This window comes from Patagioenas fasciata, chromosome 5 (genome assembly GCF_037038585.1).
Source record: "Patagioenas fasciata isolate bPatFas1 chromosome 5, bPatFas1.hap1, whole genome shotgun sequence".
In the NCBI taxonomy this organism is placed as follows: domain Eukaryota; kingdom Metazoa; phylum Chordata; class Aves; order Columbiformes; family Columbidae; genus Patagioenas; species Patagioenas fasciata.
The window spans coordinates 18,877,811-18,901,927 of record NC_092524.1 but is presented as its reverse complement, the minus strand read 5'-3'; the positions used below and the strand labels follow the sequence as shown (position 1 = coordinate 18,901,927).

The 24,117-nt window shown below is 41.8% G+C and overlaps 1 protein-coding gene across 7 annotated transcripts in view; it reads left to right on the top strand.

Moving 5' to 3' along the window:
• Positions 1–24,117, top strand: part of TSPAN4 (tetraspanin 4) — a 443,521-nt gene that overhangs the window by 53,675 nt on the left and 365,729 nt on the right. For 6 of the 7 annotated variants that reach the window (XM_071809022.1, XM_071809021.1, XM_065839654.2 and 3 more), the window contains one exon: positions 18,010–18,103. Coding sequence is in view for 2 of the 7 variants with exons in the window: in XM_071809030.1 (XP_071665131.1) it covers positions 18,010–18,103 (94 nt within the window). In the remaining 5 variants the exon portion in view is untranslated. Of the gene's footprint in view, positions 1–752; positions 894–18,009; positions 18,104–24,117 lie in introns of those variants that run through there. The other variant, XM_065839656.1, reaches the window with a different exon arrangement.

The following is a 24,117-nucleotide window of genomic DNA, read 5'->3' as shown; positions in this document are numbered from 1 at the left end:
ACAGCACTCAAATAGTTTTGCTGTATTTAAAGTTTTGAGTTACCTAGAGCTTTAAATACTCAACATCCACATAAGCTTGGGAGAAGCTGACTTGTATTTTTCAGACTCCATTAAGGTGTGTAGGGGAAAATCAAAGTCACACCAAGAAAAAGGTCCTCAGCAGGGACAAATATTTTCTTGTAATATACTTAAAGCACTTCATGCACAATAGCTGTAGCAGGATGTAATGTGCAGAAGTATCTTGTACTGCTGCTGTTCTGTAGGTCTCTTAAAGATTGTTTGGTTAGATCACAGTATTTTGCCATTAACTTGCCAGTGGAGTGGCTTCGGATTTTCAGTAATGTTGAAGTCTCTGAGATGTTGGACCTGGTAACAGAAAAATCTCAATCAGGAAGATCTCATTTGCTCCTTTGCATAACTGATGTCTGCTTAGTAAAAATTTTTTTTTCTCTTCCCCCCTTTTTTTTCTGCATGTTAACTGGGGATTAGGAACCTACCTTTTAGCATTAGCAATGCATAGCAATGAAAAGGATAATTGAGAGAGGCTTTGGAAGAACAACAGGCTCTTCCTTTTGTACCAGCATACAAGGTGTGCTGTGTATTTTCAAGATGTACAATCCAGATTGTGTTTGAAAAAAATTTCATTCACTAGCTGCATGAAATTGTACCAAATGAATTTAATTTGCTACCTTCAATTATCAGAGTGTTTGATCCTGTATGTCAAAATCTAACCTTTTCACCCCTCTTTTCAGAAATGTTCCTGTGTAATGGAAGTGGTGGTGGGCAGAACTGCAGAAAGACTGATCTTCTGCGTCGATCAGATATAGCTAGTGCAGAGAGTTCATGATCCAGAGCTACCCACAAGGTGCCGCGTACCCTCAGCTGCTCTTGCAGTAAGCAATTTCTCTTGGCATGGAATGGATTTAATACACTAAGTTTAACAGTATGTGACCTTCCCTTAAGAGTAAGTCACTTATAGTTTTCAACCTAAGACATGAGATGCAGGACCTGGACAGGCTGGAGAGTTGGGCGGGGAATAACCTGATGAAATTTAACAAGGGAAAGTGTAGAGTCCTGCATCTGGGCAGGAACAACCCCAGGTTCCAGTATAGGTTGGGAAATTACATATTAGAGAGCAGTGTAGGGGAAAGGGACCTGGGGGTCCTGGTGGACAACAGGATGACCATGAGCCAGCACTGTGCCCTTGTGGCCAGGAAGGCCAATGGCATCCTCGGGTGTATTACAAGGGGGGTGGTCAGTAGATCGAGAGAGGTTCTCCTTCCCCTCTACTCCGCCCTGGTGAGACCCCATCTGGAATATTGTGTCCAGTTCTGGGCCCCTCAGTTCAAGAAGGACAGGGAACTGCTGGAGAGGGTCCAGCGTAGGGCAACAAAGACGATTAAGGGAGTAGAGCACCTCCCTTATGAAGAAAGGCTGAGGGAGCTGGGGCTCTTTAGTTTGGAGAAGAGGAGACTGAGGGGTGACCTTATTCATGTTTATAAGTATATAAAGGGTGAGTGCCATGAGAATGGAGCCAGGCTTTTCTCAGTGGCAAACAATGATAGGACCAGGAGTAATGGGATCAAGCTGGAACACAAGAGGTTCCACTTAAATTTGAGAAAGAACTTCTTCTGAGTGAGGGTGACAGAACACTGGAACAGGCTGCCCAGGGGGGTTGTGGAGCCTGGACATGTTCCTGTGCGACCTCACCTAGGCGTTCCTGCTCCAGCAGGGGGATTGGACTAGATGATCTTTCGAGGTCCCTTCCAATCCCAAACATACTGTGATACTGTGAATCAGGTGGAGGAGCGGGCTCCTGCCAGAAGGACTGTTTGGGCACTTTATGTGCCATGATTGTGCTCTGCTTGCTCTGGAGTTACTAATGTTTTGGATTTAATTTATAAATTACCCCTTCTGGGAGCACTTTTGGGCCCCAGCAGCATGCTCTATTAGCTATGTGCAGCTCATAAACTGTGGGTTAGACTTGTCCTTCATTTATTTTGCTAATGGTTTTTAAGCTCTTGTCATTTGAATTGCAGGAGTGCTTAACAGGTCTGAAGTGCCACATGTAGAAGGACCAGTCCCTTCCCCAAGGCAATGTACAGTTTAAGCAGAGAAAGATGTGGAAAGGAGGCATAACTTATCCCTAGTGTATGAATAAAATGCGAATAAGAGAACTAAGGAATTAGTGGGCTTATTTGCAAAGAGGCTGTGTTGGTGGGGTACTTGGCTTTGCAGCAGCAAAAGCTGTTCATCAGCAAAGAGATCACAGAGTATTATTTCCATGTATGGGCACAGATTTCAGTCTTACTTCTGGCAGCTCATGTGTAAGAACCTGGAAGGCACACAAGGGTCTGTGTCCACCTCATGCAATAATGAAATTATTAACGGAAGTGAAGACTGCAAGAGTTGAACCCAGGTTGCATATCTTATTCACAGCTTTTAAGGGCTTCCTAATTTTATAGATTAATTGAAGACACACATTTTTCTCCCATTTCGCTACAGCTTTTTTTTTTTTTGGTCTTATTTTGCATGGTGTTTTAAGGCTTAGGTGAAACAAAATTTTCATGCTATTCCCTTTTTACCTGCCAGAAAGTTCCGTTTTCTTACAGTTCAGTTGTCAGCTTTAGTGTGGGAAAAGTCAGTAATAATTCAAGATTATTGAACATACCAATTGATAATTATAATGAGTTCCAAAAGGAAATTTTTTAGCTGAATTAATGACCAATAGCATGATCAATGCTAAATGCATCCATCAAAATCATGTTACTATCATACATGTCAAGAATTAAACATAGGTCATTATTTTGCAGTTGCTACTGTGTCTAGTAGTTACTGATGTTGATTAAAAGGATGCTGGCAGGGCTGTGAAGTGGAAAGGTTGTCCCACTTCTCAGATTTTTGTTAGTATGTTCAAAAATGTTTGATTAATTCCTGAAGACAGTGAGCACACACGTGGATGTTTTTGAAATCTCAAGGAGTGGCAATGGCAAAAACAAAGCACAGTGTAGCACCAGCTTTGAATCTGAAGGAATACTTTGGCTTATAGTTCAGATAGTGAGTTTATTGTCTTCACTGAATACTTGTATAATCTTGTGTCTGGGTGCTGGGGTTGTAAACTTTATATATTAGGGATTGTGATTATTTTTCTTTACTGTATAAGGTGTAGGTGTGTTAACCCAGGTAAAAGAGCTTTACATGAAGTTTCATATATGCTCTGTCTAGGACTCATCATATGACACTTGAAAATGTGTTTGGATTTTAGCTCTTGGGGTTGCTTTTTGTAGTGGACTTCAAATGCTTCTGCAATGCACATCTAGAATACTGCAGAAAGGGGTGGTCCTGACTTCCTCTTGCCTGTGGCTGCGTTTTCCTCACTCTTTTCCTTATGCCAGATTTTTCTATTATTATTATGATTTTCTGTAGAGTTACCAAATTCACAGCTGATTCTGAATGCTGGTGTCAGCATGAGAGAGGAGACAGGTAAAGAGCAGGCAGGCAGAGTGCAGAGTGCCACTTTCAGCTTTATCCTACACATCAGTTGAAGTGAACATGGAACTGCTTCAGGCCCAGGCTCTCCTGGCTGTGTCTTTATGCTCTCAGCTGTACCCAACTACATCTGAACTTGTTGAAGTATGTGGTTCAGACTGATTGTTTTGATGACTTTTTACCAACAAACTAGTGTTGCAAACCAGCATTGCAGGCAGTGTAAGTAATTTGAGTGGTCTACTCTGAGGCTGAACCTTGAACTAATGTGAATGTATCAATATATCTGTATTTTCTGGTCTTTGTAATGATGAGAACCTGTGTCTCACAGGTGAGAAAACATGCAGTAAAGACTAAGATGTAAAAAAATCATAGCTTGTGGCTGAGGCACGTATAAACTAAACTGTGCATGGTAAAGGTGGACAGGCACGGTGCCCTGTGTGAAGGAGTAATGTTGTTTTTTGATACTGATCTTCTATGTAATACCTGTAATAAAGAAAAGATTATAACAATGTGTGTGTACAGGTATACACATAAACATGCACACTATCAGTTCACATTTCCACACTGTTCTGCCTGCTTTCTTCACTGCTATAAGTGAGGTATTGTAGACTGAGGACTGGCTATAAGCTCTGTTGGAAGCTGATCTTGTTGGAGCATGTTGCACCCCACATATACAGCAAAAGTCTTTAATTGCTGGACTTGGAGAACTTCTTCCGAAGTGAAAGTTTTGTTTAGTTGAGAAGCCCTCTGGTACCCCTAAGCAGGGGCTGATAACCAGTGTAAGAGTCTTGGAAAATGTGTTGCGGTGTATCCAAAGTGGGAGCAAAGCTGACGGCCACGTGGATACTGTCACAGAATCAACCTGGCTGCCTTGTGAGATGGTTGGAAGTCTCCTTAGCTTTGATAGGCATTAGAGGATAGATGTTATCTTTGGTATGTGCTCCTGTAATCTATGTGTATTCAACAGAATAATGTCACTTGGTGATTATGCTGTATAATGTGTGCCTGATAGTGTCTGCAGGGCTTGCAGATATATTTATAATGCAAGGGGAATTAGAGGAGCCACCCACACTACTGAAATGTTTTCAGGAGATAAAGGCTGTTAAACTGCTTGAAAAGACCAGTTAGGTCTCTAGAGGGTAAAAAGCCAATTTTGACCTTACAGAAACTTTACTTGCTGATCTTACAAAGAAAGTGTTAGCTATAATGGAATTACTTTCTGCCTTAAAAAATATGCCCAATAGCAAGGTCCACAGAAGTTGTGTACTTCTGAAAAAGAAAAAGGGGATAAAGCATGATTTATTTTCTTCTCATTGGGTAGTCCTTTTGTGGAATCCAGCTTTTCAGATCCACATGGTTTATTATTCCCTTGCCTAGCAGTGGGACTATCCTACAGTATGTGATGATCACATCTGTGACTGAGGGGGAGGGCAAATACTTTACTGAATAGATTGTTCATAGGGATAGTAAATGTTACATACTATAAATGTTGTACTCTAAATTGCCCTTGTAGGAGTACAAACTATACCAGTATCAAGCATTCTTATTCTGGGCTAATAACCCTAGTGGTTGGAAAGTATTTTTTTCAGTAAAATGTTATTTTTCAGTAGATGGACTGGCTCTATCAATGCAAAATGACCACCTTAATTAAACATGACGTATTTTTTTATCTCAAGGGAAATACTGCAGTTTGTTTGCTCTTGTTGAGCTAGTATCTTTATTTAAATATATTGATGCTTTTTTGGCAGGGCTATTTATCGCACCCATTGCAACCCTTTTGTTTCATTCCTTTGACTCTCCTTATTGAAGAGAGTAATTTGCCTGCCTTTACTGGCATAGTGACTAGATGAGTGCAACTAGTAGGGTGAGTGAGGTGTTTCTTCAGAAAATATCCTTGTTACTCAATACATTAGCCAAAACAGTGCTTGCTTTTGTATTTATTCCTGACAGAAGCTGCTGACCAATGCCAATATTGTTCCATCTAGCAAGTGAGAGATGAGAGGAACTTGGTAATTTGTTTCCAGTGTTCTTTCTCTGTCTCTGCTCTGGCTTTTAAGCTGAAGTTGTTGATATGAGGGTAGAACTGAGGCATGTGAATTGTCTCCAGTTGGTGATTCAGGGGGTGTGTGTGTGTGTAATGTTACTCTGACAAAGCCCCTAGAAAAGGTAAAGACTCTGAAGAAGCACATTGTATTTCTTACATTGTACAACAGATACTAACTGGGAGGTTATGGGAGTTGTCCTCAAGTTTGATAATTTGCTAACTTCATTCCCATTTCCCAAGTGCCTGTGATGTTCTCTGCAGAAGTTTACACATACTCATGGCCAGGTAGAGTTGCTGAGAGGCTCCTGGGTATTGCGATGAAGGATGTACTACACTGCTTGGCTAGCTCAGAATACAAAGTGGGGTGGCTTTAGTGTACTGTGGCAAAGGCATGACCAGTAAAGCAGATTCTTTAAACCTGACTTGCAAGTGCAGGAGTGAAGGCATCAGAGCTGTAATTTGAATCACTTCCTCTTTCTCATAGCAGGCTGCCTTGCAACTATAGCTTTATAGCACAGGATTTAGGCCTTTAGAGTATCCATCTTCTGCCACAGTGAGAATTAGGGTGTGGAGACATGAACCATTGCACTAGTCTCATGATCTTGTCTCTGTGCTGTGAGAGCACAGGATAGGAAGAGGTGTCGTGAGCTGGTGAGACCAGCCTCCTGCTGGCGTTCCGTTGGCATTATTACCCAAGTGGTTGTGGGTTTTGGGCTTGCTCTTTTCTTGATTCTTCTGCTCAAAAAGGCATCAGCCCTGGGCTCCCTTCAGGTGGATTCCATGAGGGCACAAATGCAGGGCTTTCTCAGCTTGTTTTGCTGTGCTCTTTTCCCACTCGTCCATCCCCTTTCCTCAGCTGTACACTCTTGGTTTATTTTGTCTTGCAGACACAATTGAAGGAGTTTCCAGGAGGAATGGGTCTGCAGGAGTTATTTTTGCTAGTTCTTTTTGTTATATGTTCCTAATGTTAGGGAATGAATGACTTAGCTTCTTGTATTATTTGGTGTACTGCTTCTTATAGAACTTGTTTAGAAACTGCTTATGTAGAACTATTTAGCATAAGTAACTAAGTTTGCTGTGAACTTTTGAACTTTCTCTGTCCTTAAGATTTATTTTGCTCTCCAGCTGCAGGTGCAAAATAGCAACTGAAGTTCAGGACTTTGACATCTAGTCTGGTCTGTAAAAAGACAAACGACTACCTGCAAAGATAAGAAGTGACCCATCTGACAAAAATGAAGAGGTCCAATGAAGAATGGGGAGGCCCCAGACTCTAATTTTACAATTTGCCTAAGCTGACATGCAAGGGGTAGAAAACTTAGATTGTAAGGATATTACTGCCCAAGGTTTTCTTTATATGAGGTCCCTCTACTGGAGGCACCCAGCTTGGGCTGCTCTATGCTCTACCTTATAAATAAATTATTTATTTAAGAATTATTTCTGGAATCCATTGCTGAGTCTCTGCTTTGTGAAACCTAGGGAATAGAAACTTGCAGAACACTAAAGTTCCATGTATTGGTATACATACAAATCCATTAATTCACAAGGTGAAGAGTCAGGCAAATTAGTCTGGGACTCCACTGGGGTGTTTTTGTAAGGGAATTTCTTACAGTACTCCAGAGGACATCAGAATGAACAGGACATACCTCTTGTTGTAGATAAAGCTGTAACTGTTTGTCACCTATACTGAGTGATTAAGGTATAGAAAGGACATAGTGTGGAACTGCTGTCTGGACTTGTGTTGACTGGAGATGAAATTGTGTACCTGGCTTAGTGTTGGAAATATTATGGCATTGGCATATCATGGATATATACCAGGTACAAGAAACAACTTCTATTTCTATATTTGGATGTTATCTCTTAACTTTCTCTCCTGCTCTGTAGAGCATGAGCAACTTTCATCAGCTTATACTTCAGAGCCTGCTCATAATGAGGAATTGTGGGTTTTTTTTGTTTTTTTTTTTTTTTGTTTTTTTTTTTTTTCCAGCCAGTTCTAGACTTTGCTTGACTTCTGTGGCTGGCTTTTGGCTCTTGTTCCCATCCAGCTGTGAGGTATCATCCCTCTGACTTATCTCTCGTGGACTGCCTAATGTTAAAGCAAACCAGAAGCAAGAGGATGTTATTTTCATAGCAGGAGTTTACTTGCATCTTAAGTGATGCAAAGTTTTGATACAGCCACATTTCTGAAGTATAGTCTCACTGTAGGTAGCCACAGCAGCATTTCTCATAGTTGAAAATTAAATACTTGCTTTGGTTAGCCATCTGTTCAGGGCCAGGACCAGATAACTCCCAGGCCCCAGACAATGCCAGATGCTTACAGTGCTGTATGAGCAGGCATTTCCGTAAGGGACCTGCTTGCATGAGTTCTGGGTTGGGAGGTGTTTTGTTTGCATTAGGGTAGTGCATGCTAATTGTAATGGATGGGCATCAGCCAAGCATTGTGTTTGCAACAGAGTACAACACTAGCTGTTCAAAGTGAATAACAACATGCATATGAAGTATAAACTAGAGAGCAATTTTAGACTGTGCCAGACTGAAGATGAGACAGAAGAGCAAAGGCAGATGGCAGAAACTGCTGGGGAAAGGTAAAGACAGACATTACAGTTGTTATTGACTTGTGGGCCTGGTGTGGTTCTAACAAGAAATAATGCTGTTAGAATACCAGTGAACAGCTGCTATGCCTGCAAGTTTAATCTCTACCAGTAGCATTTAGTTTACCTGACGAACTCTTGTGTGATTGTACCAAACTGCAAGACAGAAGGACAATCAAATTGAAATACTTTAAATTTGGATTTTCCTGAGGATGGATGCTTTTTGCTGTCTATACTTTTCTGAAGCTTCAAGATGGACTTTCTACCTTGTCATAAATGTGTATGGAGCTTTGCATTATTTTAAGAATATTTTTATATATATTTGTATATATATGTATTTTTTCCTCTTTTCCTCTTTTGTTGTTAAGTATAAGCAGATAATTATTTGTATGCTGTACTGCCCAGTCTGCCCCAAACAAACCCAGAAATTTCCAGAGCTGGACATAGTAAATAGGTATTGCGAGAGGTGATTTCTGCTATCAAAGGGCAGATGGACCAGTTAATTGGAATGTTCTCTCTGTTGTGTGTGAGAACTGAAGGGCAGAGAAGCAAAAACTCAAGTCCCTTTCATAATTGCTTTGCCTGTATAACAGGGATCTAGCAAGGGGGTAAAGAATGGTGTCTGCATCAAGTTGCTTTAACTAATATGGTATGATGTGGCATTATGGTAACTCACTCAGCAGAAAACTTTCAAACATATCCAAATAGTTTAAAGATGTTGATTCTGAAGCAATAAGCCAACCTTCATTTCTACAGTGGGACTTAAACACAGAAAGCAATATTGATTTGGTTTTGCTGAGGCCTAATGATGCTAACAACCCTATACATGTGTTTGAGGTACCAGCAATGTGTATAGTTGTTTAGTATTTTTGATATAGAGACCTAGTATGTAGGTACTGGTTTAGATGCTTTCTAGACTTCACAAATAAGTGTGTATTGGGGACTATTACTGGTTTTGCTTGAAAGGTGATAATTTGACTCCTCTGTAGACCACAAATAAATTTTCAATGTGTTTTGTGCAGTTATCCTATAATGAGCCTCTTGTCACTGGGAGTATGTACTTGTGGGTGTTACCCAAGGCATCCAAACTTTTGCAGGACTTGAAAAGGGCAGGGCAGCAAATTGTGAAATCTTGAGGATGCTTTGTGACAAGGGGGTGTAAGTGTATGTCTAAAGGGGTTTGACTGGAAGCAAACTGAATGTGAGTGGTCACCCCAGGCAGAAGGGGTAAGCTTACAAGTCTGTGGGGAAATCTAGTGGTTAAGACTGTCAGAAAGTTGCATAGAACAACACTTGTCAAAATGAAGAATCCTTTGGACAATGTGAATGCAGCTATCCTGGCCCAGATAGATATGGGTTATGCTTTACTTCACCCGCTGACTGGGTGGCATCCAGTGCTCACAGCATTGCCAGACAGCAGCACTCTTCAATTACTGCACAGAAGCTCTTCACTTACCACAAAGTGCCTGCCATAGGTGCAGCAGTTCTGGCCCAACAAAAAGGCGTGTTGATGTGTAACAGCTGCCTGATGTACTCACAGCAGATGCTACACAGCTCTGCCAGCACAGGGACCTGTGGCCAGATCCAGTTGCTCTGATGAAAGATCAGAGCTGAAGGGGTTGCTACAACCCGAGATGGAAAACTTTTTTCTTTTGTGTATTTTGGATAGTTGGTTTAGGAGAAAAAAAGATCTAACCTTCCCTCAAAACTGAGAATGTGTTGGTTTGACTCTGTAAAATTTACCACAAAGGGCAAAGACAGGATATGCCACAATATTAGGTGGGTTTCTGAAAGAGTGTGCTGTGACCTTGGACCTAGCTGGTAAACCATCAGTTATCTCAGGCAGTGCTGTGCTACCCTTGCTCAGCAAGTGCTTGGAGAGTGGGCAGGATCCTCCTGTTGCCGGTGCTGCCTTCCTCATAGTGTGTCAGGTCCACACCTGTCACAGCATGGAAAGGTTAGTCCTTGTGCTTATAAAGATGATAGAGGGACAAATACATGCAATCTTGTGATGCTCTAAGAGATGAGTCAGCTCTCTGGGAACTGGAGTAACTCCGTTCTTCTTTCTTTAGAAAATACCTATGATCTCTACTTAAAGGCTTACTGTGAGAAATAGTTGGCTGTGTCCACTGAGAATATATTTCAGGAGCTAAGTACCTGTCATATTTTAAAAGCACCGTATGTTTCAGAAAAACCTGAAACATTTTTAAGAATCACTGGGCGAGTACTGGAATCAATGCATTTCAACAGTGCTATATCTGTATTTGTGTATAATCTCATAGATTAAATTAAATGAATTATCTGAAAAGAAACCTCTTCAATGGTGAATTTGAAATAATAACAAATGAGGTTAAGACTTTTTTCTAGCACTTAAATTAAAAAAGTATTTACTAGTGCAAGTTTGGCTAGGGCTTTAAAGGAAAATGGAGGGGCTCAAACCACAGGAAATCAATGGCTTAATTGTCTGGAAAAAGAGTTCACTACAGTGTCAGGATAACCTGTGAGAGAAATAGCCTATTCTGCAGGAGCAGGGAGAATACTTGTCACTTAAATTTCTCAGCAGCATCAGTTCCACAACAGGTAACTCGTGAAGTTGTGAGACTTGGTTTAGAGTTGAGGATGCTATATAGCTTGCACCAGAGAAGGATTAAAGACTAAATGAAAGATGGTGAGATATTATCTTTATTCTAGTAGAACCATTTACTTTTCCTTTCTCTCACTGTAGGCAATACTGTTTTAAAAACAATTTTAAAGGTAAAGTTTGTTTTGATAAACCTACTTTCTTCATGAACCATCAAGTTTGGGACGGTTTAGGTAGTAAATAATGCTGTTTCTGCAGATTTTAATTTGGTTTCAATTTTCCTCCAAGGATACCATGACATAGTAAAAGTTAAACAATAAAAAAACTTCAACAAAACAAAAGAAGAAACGAACAAAAAATCCAACTCTAACTTTAGTAGAAAGGAAATCTATCATGCATTCATCTGAAAATAGCAAAAATTGAAACTTGAATATATGTATCATTTCTTGTGTAACTACTTAGTTAAACGAATGGTGATGTATCTTCCTTAACAAATTTGCATGCTTAACTTTAGTGTATGGGGTATTTCTATCTAGATATAGTTACTAAGCAAGGAGAATCAGCCCTTTTTCAAGTATAACAGCTAAAAATAGAAACCAAGTTTAAAGCTGCTGACCTTAATCAGGGTTTCATATTTTGGACTTCTAATCACTTTGATTTGATTATGAATATTGAAACTATTAAACTGTTAGTGCACGTCACAATAACGGTGGTGATGTCTGGCAACCTAAATGGTGGTGATGTCTGGCAACCTAAATAAATTGCTTAGCACAACACTCTGGATTTCACATGATTGTTAAAACTCTTCAGCAGTTTGTGGTCTCAGGACAGTTTATTTTCTTTAACTATATAGCACACATCTCCTTGGGATCTAGTTACACTAAATATAAAGGCAGACATGTAGAGTTGGATGACCATGACAGAAAGGCATGAGCTGATGCAGAGAGGCCCTCAGGAGTCTACCACATTTCAGCCTCCCTTGTAGGTTTACCTGCTTTGAACAGTAACTGCCTTCTCAGGCTGCACTGGGACAGCCTCATTCTCCCCAAAGCGTGGGTTGTTCATGTTGCTGATTTAGTCTAGAATGCTCAGAGTACACAAAAGCTTAAAGCCTCGTCTTTCTGCTCTGTATTTGAGAATAAAAGTGATAAAAATGGGAGTTCCTCTGGAGGAGAAGAGGGAACTTTCTCATGGGTCAGGCTGAGACCTGAGAGCAGCCTAAGGAGGATCACAGATCTTGCAGCTTTCAATGCTAAGTGCTGAGCACAGATACCCTTCCAAGCAGGAACACAGTGCAAATATTTAACAAAGCCTTGTTAAGAGAATATTCCAGGCTGTGCAATTCTCTCTGGAATGTTGCTAAAAGATTAAACAACACATGACAGATGGTTATGTTGTTTAATACAGTACTGGAAAGTGTCCAGTATTACAGTAATACATACAATAGAGTAGAAAGGGGTCAGATATCTTACAGCCTGCCAGACATGTAGCTATGCTCAGGATCAGTCACTTCTGAATTAGCAGGAGCGATAGTCTAGTTTTTGTAAGTGTAGTTTGTTAAATCAAAGGTGACAGAATATCCCCTGGAGCCTTAATCTTGGACAGAGGAGAGATTTCTTTAGTTATAAGTTCTACATGGGTCTCAAGCACACAGGATCACAGTTCATCAGTAATGTTTGCAGCTCTCTACCATTTTCTGGTATAGGGCACGTAGCTATGAGCTGGAGCTTTATTTAAATGTTTACTCAAGAGCTCATGTGCTGATCAGTTTAAGAGCTGGTATGCAAGTGTGCTACAGTCCCATATTCTGGAGTTTGTAAAGAGTAACTCCAAAGAGTAGAATCAATCCAGTCATTTTCTGAGACAAGAGTGAAGCACATGTTGCAGGAATAGGGTTGTCAGGGTTAATGCTGATATAAGAATAGCATAGAGTTCAGGAAATCCCAAAATAGGAGTGGGAAGGGTGTATCTATTTATATATGCCCCTATGGTTTGCATAGATATATATGTCTATATATCTATGCAAACCATAGGGGAATCCAGAAGGGTAGTTCAAGTATCAAAGCTTGCACAGATATCAGCTGGAGATAGCTTATCTGGCAAATCTGCTGCATTTGAGTATGTGATGATGGTATGGGCGTGGCAGGAGAGTTGTAATCTTTTGTGAGAGCAAGGAGATGTCTTGCATCAAGCGACAGGAATTGAAGGAAGAGATTTCAAATAAGCATGATGATTCTAAGATGTCAGGTGGAGTTTTGTTTGAGGGAAGAACATGCAGGCAAGAAATACATTACCTTAAAAAAAAGTGGGGGTGGGTGGGAGACCAGTGTGGTGGTACAGAGATGAAACTTGCCGACATTTCTTTTTGTTATTTTTATCTTAAAGCAGATATGAATGCTGCTTTTGTTTTTAAAATAGAAAATTCACAGCCTCTTGTGTTTGGTAGGACTTCACAGAACAGCTTTTTTATTTTATAGGTACTATCTGCTAATGCAAGAATACAGGCAGTCAATAAGTTTCCTAATACAGTTGCAGCAGTTGAAAGCATAACAGAGACTTAAAAATGCCCCATGCCACCGATGAAGGCAGCTGTGCCTAATCGTTGTGTTCTCTTCAAGACAGGGAAGTTGAGTAGTTACAACACATTACATCCTGTATGCCATTGCACACAGTTGGGGCAATTCCCTGCTATCTGCTGTCACTGGTAATATCGAACCATGGGTATCTATGAGAGTACTGGCAAAAAAGAGATCACTTTGTAATGCATTGTGGGAAGACCCACACAGCAAAGGCATTTCTCCTTTTTAGGGTCAAGTGCCATTGATGATGTCTCTTGCTAATGGCTCTGTTTCTTGGGACTGTTGCCCAAATGGATGCAGCTTGGTGTTGCCTCAGAATAGTGAAGGTGAAGCTATTTTCTTGCCTTCTAAAACAGGGATACAGCATTGGTGGATAAGTGAAGAGCAACCAATGTTATCTACCAGGACTTGTGCAAAGCATTTGAAACTATCCCACATGACATCTTGTCTTTTAAGTTGAGAGATGTGGATTTGACAGGTAGACCATTTGGTGGATGAGGAATTGGCTGGATGGTTACATGCAGAGAGTAGTGGTCAGCAGCTCATTCTCTGGATGGAGATTAGTGACAAGTGGTGCCACCAGAGCTCTCTATTGGGACCAGTGTGATTTAACATCTTTGTTTGGGACATGGATAGTGGGATTGAGTGCATCCTCAGCAAGTTTGCAGATGACACCAAGCTGAGTGGTGTGGTTGATACTCTAGAGGGAAGGGATGCCATCCTGAGGGATTTTGACAGGCTAGAGAGATGGGCCTGTGGGAAGTTCAACAAAGCCAAGTGCAAAGTCTGCACATGAGTCAGGGCAATCCCAAACATAGATACAGGCTAAGGAATGAGTGGGTTGAGAACAGCCCTGTGGAAAAGGACTTTGGGGTATTGATGGATGAAAACCTGAATATGAGTTTGTGCACTCACAGCCCAGAAAACCAACCATATCCTGGGCTGCATCAAACGAAGTGTGACCAGCAGGTCGAGGGAGGTGATTCTGCCCCTCTACTCTGCTCTTGTGAGACACCACCTGGAGTACAGCATCCAGCTCTGGGGCCCCCAACATAAGAAAGACATGGACCTGCTCAAGCAGGTCCAGAGGAGGGCCATGAAGATGATCAGGGGGCTGGACCACCTTGCTCATGAGGAAAGGCTGAGAAAGTTGGTGTTGTTTAGCCTGGAGAAGAGAAGGCTCCAGGGAGACCTTGCTGCAGCCTTTCAGTGCTTAAAAGGGGCCTACAAGAAAAAGGGCCAGGAACTTTTTATTGGGGAGTGTACTGATAGGAGGAGGGTTAATGGTTTTACACTAGAAGAGGCTAGATTTTGATTAGATATTAGGATGAAATTATTTACTGTGAGCGTGGTGAGACAGTGGAACAAGTTTCTTGGAGAAGTCATGAATGTTCCATCCCTGGAAGTGTCCAAGATCAGATTGTATAGGATTTTGAGCAACCTGATCTAGTGGAAGGTATCCCTGCCCATGGCAAGGGAGTTGCAGCTAGATGATCTTTAAGGTCCCTTCCAACCCAAACCATTCTATAATTGTATGAAGTAGCAGCAAGCTCAGGACAGTATTAGGATGCTGAGAGGTGTCCTACATCTAGAAACCAGATTCCTTGACCAATGCACAGACAAATATAAGGAACAGCTGTTCTGGGTCACAGCAGAAAGTCCCATTGATCTTTACCTATGAGAACAATTCCCAGAGAAGGATGCAAGAGTGAAGAGAGCAAGTATAGGCATTTCAAAACAATAAAATCGGAGAGCAGGACTCTGGTCTAGGTCAGGGTGTCCAAGTTCCTGGAAAGCTGAGCTGTCCTTGACAGGTTTCTGATTAGAGAGTTTGAATTTAGGCATTAAGACTGTATCTACCTGCTCTTGCTAGGCTGTAGTTTCCCCTGTGAAGTTTGCCTGAAAAAAATCTAAATGGTTGGGAGATGTCAGGGACTTCTCTTTAGATGGACTCCAGGTTCTGTGGTACATGCCAGAGAGCCAGGAAGTGTTTGACACAAGCCAGGATAGAAAGATTAAACACAACCCTCTGGTCTCTGGAGCAGTCTGGTGTAGCTGGGTTTCAGGGGAGCCTGTAGCACTGATTGGGGTTACACTGCAGCTGACGTTCCTGTTGTTATTAACGTTAATGCTTAGAGGCCCTGTTGTGCTCAGCAATGCATGGTAAACAGACATAAACATCTTGTCAAAGGTAGTACCTGGTCAAAAGAGGAGACAAAGAACAAAACCAGATACTCAAGAATGAAAGGGGGACACAAAGCAGACAAAATGTTTTGCTTGAGGTTTTGTGCAGAGGGAAGTGTAGCGCTGATCTCTCTGCAGGCAGCACCTTCTGCACTGAAACTGTAGTTGCCTGGGCTCATGTTTTGGAAAGTCCACAGAGAGGCTGTGGAGTCTCTTTTTTTTGTAGATATTCACAAACTGCATGGATGCATTCCTGTGCAACCTGCTCTAGATGAACCAGCTTTAGCAGCTGTGTTGGACTAGTGGATCTCCAGAGGTGCCTCCCAAACCCAGCTGTTCTGTGATTCAAGGGAAATCTGTGCAATGACTATGATACTCAAAAGAGGAGGATTTTGGATGTCTTCTAGACTTGAGTAGTAGACTTAGATGCAGCCTACTGAGATTACATCCTCTTATTAGTGTAATGCTACCGCTTCTGATGTCAGGGTCAACCCCTGTTTCAGGAGGCAGGATTGCAGCCTGAACAGCCACACGTGACCTAGCTTTCATTAACATTGTTTAACAGGCATGATGTTAATGATATGCCAGTACTGGGTTATACACAGCTACCCAGCCTCACTGGAGGCAATGTTGTGTGTGTGCTTCTACCTCTTCTCTGACTTACCTCTTGAGCTGATTGTTGCCTGTGTTGAAAGCACATGTCACTGCAGTGTAGATACAGCTTTAGCTACATACTTCCCCATGCATTCCTGTAGAAAGAATAAGGCATGAAATGTGTTCTTGTGCATCTGTGCTTGTGTTTACTGCACTGTACTCTCTGGGAATGCAAACGGATGGTAAGATTGGGTCAAGCCAGTAGTCTGTCTAGCTTGTTCTCTTTTTCACAGTAGCCAAGATCACCTGCAGAACCAGCCAACACCAGTCCACAAAAGTCATGGGGAAAGAAGGATTCATTTGCAATGTTATGACTAAGTCTTCTAGCTTGTTCTTGCTTCATGATTGAATTTGTTTTTCTAGGAAACATCTTTTCTGTTATGAGTGACTCTGGCTTAAAAGAAGGGTTTTGCTTTCAGATGCCTTTTGCCTAAAAAGCTGGTGTTGCTTCTGGTATTTGTCAAGTTTAGAAAAAAATAATATCTAAAAATCATCAGGTAGCTCTCCTCAATAAGCACTTAATATCTACTTCCTTAGATATTTAGGGAAAAAAAAAAAAAATTCTTTAGGGAATGCATCGCTGAGTCTCCTTTGGAGCCTGTTTGATTTATGTGACAGTGAAATGTCAGACAGCAACACTCCTGCATATGGCAGGGATGTAGTCTCCTTTCTGTTTGTACCAGGGTTTTAGACCATCTGGAAATGAATGGCATTAAGCACCTGAAATAGCAAGATTAAACAAACAAACAAACCCCACACCACAAACACAAAAAAAAACAACCAAAAAACCCCACAACAAAAACTAGGAGTTACACTGTGGCAAACAGGCACAGTTGGTCTACGGACCTAATGTCTTCCAAGTGGGTAAATAATCTACAGTCTTGGTTGTCTGTGGTCAGCAGCAATATCATAGTTCTTTTGTCGGTGCTGGCTTTCTAACCCAAAGTAATTTACAGTGGGGCTAATTGTGTTGTACTTAACTAAAACCTCCCTGCGGTTCCAAACTTAATGCTAATGAGATGTATATACTAGCAGAAATCCTGTGGCATGAAACAGTAGTGTAATTCATGATCCACTATAACGATAAAGCTGCAGTGGAAAATGATGGGGTTAATTTTTTTCAGAAGGGTTTGTCTACAATACAGACCTTACTGGTGTTTCTGTAGGTAGAACTAAAGTGTTGGTTGGTTATGTATTTGAATGTTGCTATGCATTTGAGTACAGCTATGAAGTTACTTTTCCCTCTACAGCACCACTTTGAGCAACGTTACCACTCCCAGCAGAAGGTGCTTTTCATTTGTGGGTGTTTGCTTCTACCAGCTGACCTTACTTTGTTGGCATTTGTCAATCTCAGAAACTGGAATGGTTAGAACTATTTATCAGTTTTACTCTCCCTTATTGTGGCCTCCTCCCTGCATAGGATACATAAGCTTGTGCTCTCTTCCAAATGATTTCTTAGCATTTTTCCTTGGGAACAACAAAGCTTGTTTCTTGGGATGCTGGTGGATCGTACATTACAGGGTGCTGTTCTATAGGCAGTCCTTATGTGGACTATTTTATGCATGCCCAGCATGCCGTGCATCTTTACTCTCACTTTATTAGTTTGCATATGGATTCAATGAGTTAATGTCACCTCATTTACATTTTTAAAAAATTCTGTATTGAAAATGTGCAAAAAGAGATCTTCTCCAGTAAGTCAGTCTTTATTTGGTGACCTAAGTTTCATTTTAATAACAAACTTAATTGAGGTTGAAGAGTGTGTGGGGAAGTATAGAGGGGAGGGGAAGGGGATAGTGAAGCAGGGACCTGTAATCCTGGTTTGTTCCTGAAGTGACTCCTGATGACCATCTACCTGTTGTACTCATGAGTCTGTTGTTTTGTGTCTTGCAGTGCCATCACTGAAGGGCTGGCTGTTATTGCTGTGGGACATCAAAAGCTACTTCCAGCTGCGTCTTGTGTGTCATCTGCAAAACCACCAGTCACAGTGAGTTTCTCCTACACACTCTGTTTTCCCCAGTAATGATTTGTTAGCTATAATCTGTGACAATAATATTTTTTTCCATCTATACTTGGTCAGTTTACATACTAGTGCAAAAACCAAAATGGATTTCCCAGTTCCAAGCCAAATGGATATGTACCTTTCCTCCCACCTCCAAGGGCTCATACTGGAAGCTCAGCATTGCAAACTCTTCTGGCCACCTGCGCCTTGTGCTGAGGTTTGTGGTGGGGGATAGTGGAAGAATATGCACATTGTGTTTTCTAGTTTTTCATCCAATGGCCAAGAAGAGAATTAGATGAAAAGTTTTGTTCCTGAGAACAGTTTCAGAAAGAAAAACAAATTTAAATAAAAAGAGGAGAAAAATTTATTCCTTGTGCAAAGAAGATTAAACTTCCTGACTAATTCAGAGGGCCGGAATCAAACCCATCATACATGTGTGACATGTAGTCATAGGCAGTGGCAGGTGAAAGGAGAGGGTTTCTCAGTGCTGGAATATTACTGAATCTGTTTCTAGGTAAGCACTTAAAATGAGAGACTGGAATTTTCCCAGCAGTGTAAGTGAGCTAGCTCATTCAGTGCTATTTGGATACCAAATGAAAACTCTGGAAAATTCTAATTCCCTCAAACTCTTTGAATTTCTACCTGAAATAAATACAGTGAAGAAAATGCTTCCCTACCGCTACAAGCTATCACTGAATGTTCATGTAACTTGCCTGTGATTCTTTTGTCAATAGTTCTCTTCTGCCAGTAGCTCAATAAATCGCTCAGGTGATTTTGATATTTTGTACTCTTTAAAGCAATGACATAACAATTGCTTGAAAAGCCATCTCTGGTTTTCAGACAAGTGTTTTCCTGTCTCGTGCTGTCTGGGGGAGCTGAATATGTCAGTTGTGTATCTCCTGTGTGGAATCCATCTGCAAGACTAGAAGGGCAGAAGCAAATCTATGCAGGTGCAAGTGTTTTCTTTGAAGATAACTCAATGAACAAAAAACAGTAAGTGCTTAAGGGAGTGTAAGGTGCTTGTGCAATTAAGTGGAACTGAATGTTGACGTGGTGTAGATGTTTGGGTTATGGGGTTGGCATGAGGGAAGTAATTGTGCTCAGGTAACTGATTCTCCTAAGAACTAATGGCAATAGCAGGAGAAAGTAATGCTTTAAAAGGAAAAGGCCTCAAACTCGGTGTTGCAAGGTTATAGGAAAGAGAATTGGACACAATGTGTATTTCTAACCTTTGTCAATATTGCAGATGCGTAAATTACAAATTATTTGTAAAATAAGAAAGGTTGCTTCTAGAGAGCTGTTGTGTTTTGCCTGGAAGGACAGAGGCAGCTTGCAGCATATGTAGAGAATAATACCTGTCAGAAATTGAATATTGAGTAAAAGTAATTGTTTTAATGAAAAATAGTTAAAAGTGAGCCTGAGTCGTAGAATCATCTGGGTGAAGAACCTTTTCCTAATTTTCATCCTAAACCTCCCCTGGCACATCTTCCTGCCATTCCCTTGGGTTCTGTCTTTGGTCACCAGAGAGATCAGCACCTCTTCCTCCCCTTGTGAGGAAGCTGTTGACTGTGATGAGGTCTCCCCTTAGTCTCCTCTTCTCGAAGCTGAACAAACCAAGTGACCTCAGCTGCTCCTCCTACGGCTTTCCGTCTAAACCCTTTTCCAAATCATGGCCTCCTCTGGATACCCTCCATTATCTTTATATCCTTTTTATCCTGTGGCACCCAGAACTGCACACAGTGCTGCAGGTGAGGCCGCACCAGTGCAGAGCAGAGCTGGACAAACACCTCCCTGCCCGGCTGGCAATACTGTGCCTGATGCACCCAGGACACAGTTGCCCTCTTGGCTGCCAGGGACGCTTGGCTCATACTCAGCTTGCCATCAACCAGAACCCCCAGATCCCTCTCTGCAGAGGCTGCTTTCCAACCTCTTGTCCCCCAGTCTGTATGTACAGCCAGTCTGTATGTACTGCCTTGTCCCAGGTGCAAAATCTGGCACTTGCTCTTGTTGAACTTCGTGTGGTTGGTGATTGCCCAGTTCTCCAGTTTGTCCAGATTCCTCTGCAGGGCCTCTTTGCCCTTGAGAGTGTCAACAGCTCCTCCCAGTTTTATGTCATCAGCAAACTTAGTATTCCATCAAATCCTGCATCCAAGTCATTTATGAAGATGTTAAAGAGTACTGGCACTGAGATGCATCCCTGCAGAACCCTGCTAGCGACTGGTTGCCAGACCAACATAGCGCCATTTACTAGAACCCTTTGAGCCTGGCCCGTCAACCAATTGCTCACCCACTGCATTGTGTGTTTATCCATCTGTATGCTGGACATCTTGTCCAAGAGGATGCTGTGAGAGACAGTGTAAAAGGCTTTACTGATATCCAAAAAGATCATGTCAGCTGGCTTCCCTTGGTCAACTAGGTGTGTAACCTTGTAATAGAAAGAAATTAAGTTTGTTAAGCAAGACCTTCCTCTTGTGAACCTGTGCTGGCTGGGACCAATGACTGCATTGTCTTTCAGGTGTTTTTCAGTAACTCCCAGAACAATCTTCACCATAATTTTGCTAGGCACGGAAGTGAGACTGACAGGCCTGTAGGTACCAGGGCCATCTCTTTTGCCCTTCTTGCAGATTGGGACAACACTTGCCAGCTTCCAGTCATCTTGGACCTCTCCAGATTCCCAAGAGCACTGAAAAATCATGGAAAGAGGTCATGAAAAATCATGGAGAGAACTGAAGGAAGAAACAACTGCTCAGCTGGAAGACTGCTTCCAGTGCTGCGGACATGCCCTGAGATGCATATTTTATGTATAAGGAATATTGATCAATGGTTGTATCTTGCATTACCACTGTTCTTCCTGATCATTGTGATCAAGATTTCTTAACTCTTTTGAATTCCACTCCTTTCTCTGTGGCCAAGTACAAAGGACTTGGTGCTGGTGTGATGGGGAACTCAGAATTTTATGAGGTGGTTAGCTTGGCTCATCTTTCCTTCTGATTTACTATTGTGCAGAAATGACTGTTTCAATTACAAAAAAGCTGAAAAGCCATGGGGAGCTTTTTCTTTGTACTCTTCTCTGAAGTCTTCTAGTGAACCTGCAAGTGAGCTTTGCCTCTGCTGAAGGCAGCATGATCTTGACATAGAGGTAGCATATGATTTCTCCCCATACACCCATTTCCCTTGTTAATCACTTAGATCTTTGATCCTGCCTGCAGACATTTTCCCTGATGGGTGGATCTTACTATGGACCATGAATTTTGGCTGGCTAAAATGCAGGAAGGAGAAAGGATTCATGTGAGATATGTTATGGGTCAGCCAACAGAGAACACTGCTCAAAGCAGAAGCTTCTTGGCGTATGGACAGATTTTTGTCTGAATCTACTGACTGTGGCAAAGTCATGCCAGTTTATATCAATTAGCATTCCTGATAAATCATCTGTAGTCATTGTGGGTGTTTCCTTAAGAGAGTCATTGTCATGGGGTGTCACTGGGAACAGTGACTGTACACACAATCTGAGGTACACTGAGCTGAGTGCTATAACGGAACCCTAGACTTTGTGTTTCTGCAAAGAAACAACCAGGCTGCATTTTGAAGTTTTTGGCTTTCAGATCAAAAGCAGGATTGCTTCCACATGCTTAAGCCTGTTTTCTGTTTCTCTTGAGTCAATGGCCATTCCCTTCTGTTTCTTTGCAGTGCCCTGGGAAAGCGGAATCCCTATTGAACTCATGGAAGGCACCTTCACTTGCATCTGTAAACTAGCTGGCAGGAAAGGGTGAGGTTGCAGATGAGTGATGTCAAAGGCCTTTTCTGTGCTATAACATTTGGCTACTGCACCCTTGAGAAGGCAGGAGTCTGCGGTTGTGCTTGCTTGAGTAAGGCTCCCTGGGGAGCAGGTCAGCTGTGGTGTGATGCTGGATGCACAGTAGATGCTGCACTGGCAGCTCTGCTGATGCAGTTGCTTCTAACCTTGACCCACACCACCCTTGGCTTTCTGCTCTATCTTACTTGTTGTTTTGTTTAGCCACAAGACTTTCTGAGTAGGCTGCACAAGTGCATGCTGACTGGTACACCTGTTGAAAGCAGAATGATCTGATAGCTCATTTAGAGTTTTGCAAGTCCAGTTTCACCTCCCTTGTCTGCTTGCAGATTCCCGCTGAGAATTCAGTAGCATGACTTGGTTTCTGTGCCAGGTTCCTTTCTGTTAAAGGATGCTTCCCACCTTGGATAGGAATTGATGGTAAACATAGACCCAGTGAATGCTCCAATATGGTGGTTGAAGTGGTAATATAAGTATTGACCAGGATGTCTTTCTCTAATATTTCTGCATAGCTCGAATACTATTCCTGAAGTCATTTCAGCAGTCAAAAAGGGATGATAAGTGCTGTGTATGGATGGGAAACCCTGGGAGAAGATTGTCTACCATGCAAGTGATAAAGAGGTGTGAGCATGAGATCCCAGCGTCCACTGTCCCACTCCGATCACTGATGGTGTCTTACCTCTCCCAGTGAAAGTGCTTGCTTGGACCTGGGTCACCAGTGGTTGCAAACAGCTGGGGTTCATGTTCCTTGCCTGGGGTTCCAGTAGCAGGTGCAGCTTTGTTGCTCATGTGGCTTTGCCTTATGTAGTCACATCTGCTTAACTCAGCTGGCCTGCCTGTGGTGTGTTGGTTTTCAGCATTTACCTTAGGGTCACAGGAATGTCTTTTACCTTGCTTTCCAAATGTCACCAGGCAGAGTTCTTTTCAGAGCCTGGCTATTTCAGAGCTGTACAGCCTACCTCCAAATAGTTGCTGTCCCTGGTGTGTAAGTGAATAGGATCTTGATAGGATTGACAGCTATAAAACATTCCCTCTGAACTCCAAGATGAAAGTGAGGCTCTTCCTTTCTCCTTCCAAAGGGCTTATCTGCTGTAAGAGGAGGGAGGTGGTTTTCTTTTTTAAAATTTAACTCATATCAGGTATCATAGCAGTGTCTATAGCACTCCATGGCAGCATGCTGTGATGCCTCATGCTATGGGAAACTGGGAATATGGGAATGAAAGGCAAGTCTGCTGATAGGCTTCTGTCTGCATTGATAGGATAGTACACATGACTATTATGGCATTACCTGAATCTCACTGGTGACAGAGTGAAAAAGGAATAGGGTAAAATTAAGTTAGGGTTCAAATATTCAGATTGCAAGGATACTCCCTGGGGTTTGATCTCCTTGCTTGCTGATGGCATAGCATAGGGAACAGAATAGATTAAAAAAGTTTGGCTCTATGCTGCAAATGTACAAGCCAACTTTGCTTTGGCTCCCAGCCCAGGGTGAAAAGGATGGCTGATCACCCTTCTCTTCCAGTGTTGACAGCTATTGCTGTCAGGGACAGATGTGACTTGGATCTAACATGGGGATGGTGGAGGGCTTTTTAGTGGGAAGGTAGATTTTAGGAGATAGTGCAGTTTGTCTATTCCACAATAAAGCAAAACAATAGAAGTGGTTTTGTGTTGCTGCTTTTTTTTTTTTTTTTTTTTTTTTTAATTCCTATGATGCAAGGATATTGCTCAAATATTCTAGTATTTAACAATCTTGGATTATATCTTTGGTTCATCCAGTCTCATGACCTGTTCCTTCTCATGCCCAAACCAGTTACCTTACCTGCAAGGAAACAGGCAGTTCTGGGATACCACTGGCTCTGCAGAAATAGGTCTGTGTATTTGATCCTTTTGAAAATGTGTTGAAAAACTCAACAAGCAAGCAGTGTAGGAATTTGGTGGGCAGATTAATTGCATTCCTGTTTCAGGCTGTTTATTCATAACTTTAACTTTTTTTTAAGGCAAAAAGGAGGCTATTTTTAGCTTGCTCTTTTTTTCTCTGTATTAACCAAACCAAATTTCCCTCTTGGAGGAGAGGGTGGAGTTGAGAGGAAGGAAGGGTGGAATTGAAACTGCTTCATTAAATCCTTTTCAAGATCATCAACACACAATTTTGTTTTCACATTACAGTTCTGAGCACACAAGTCTCTTT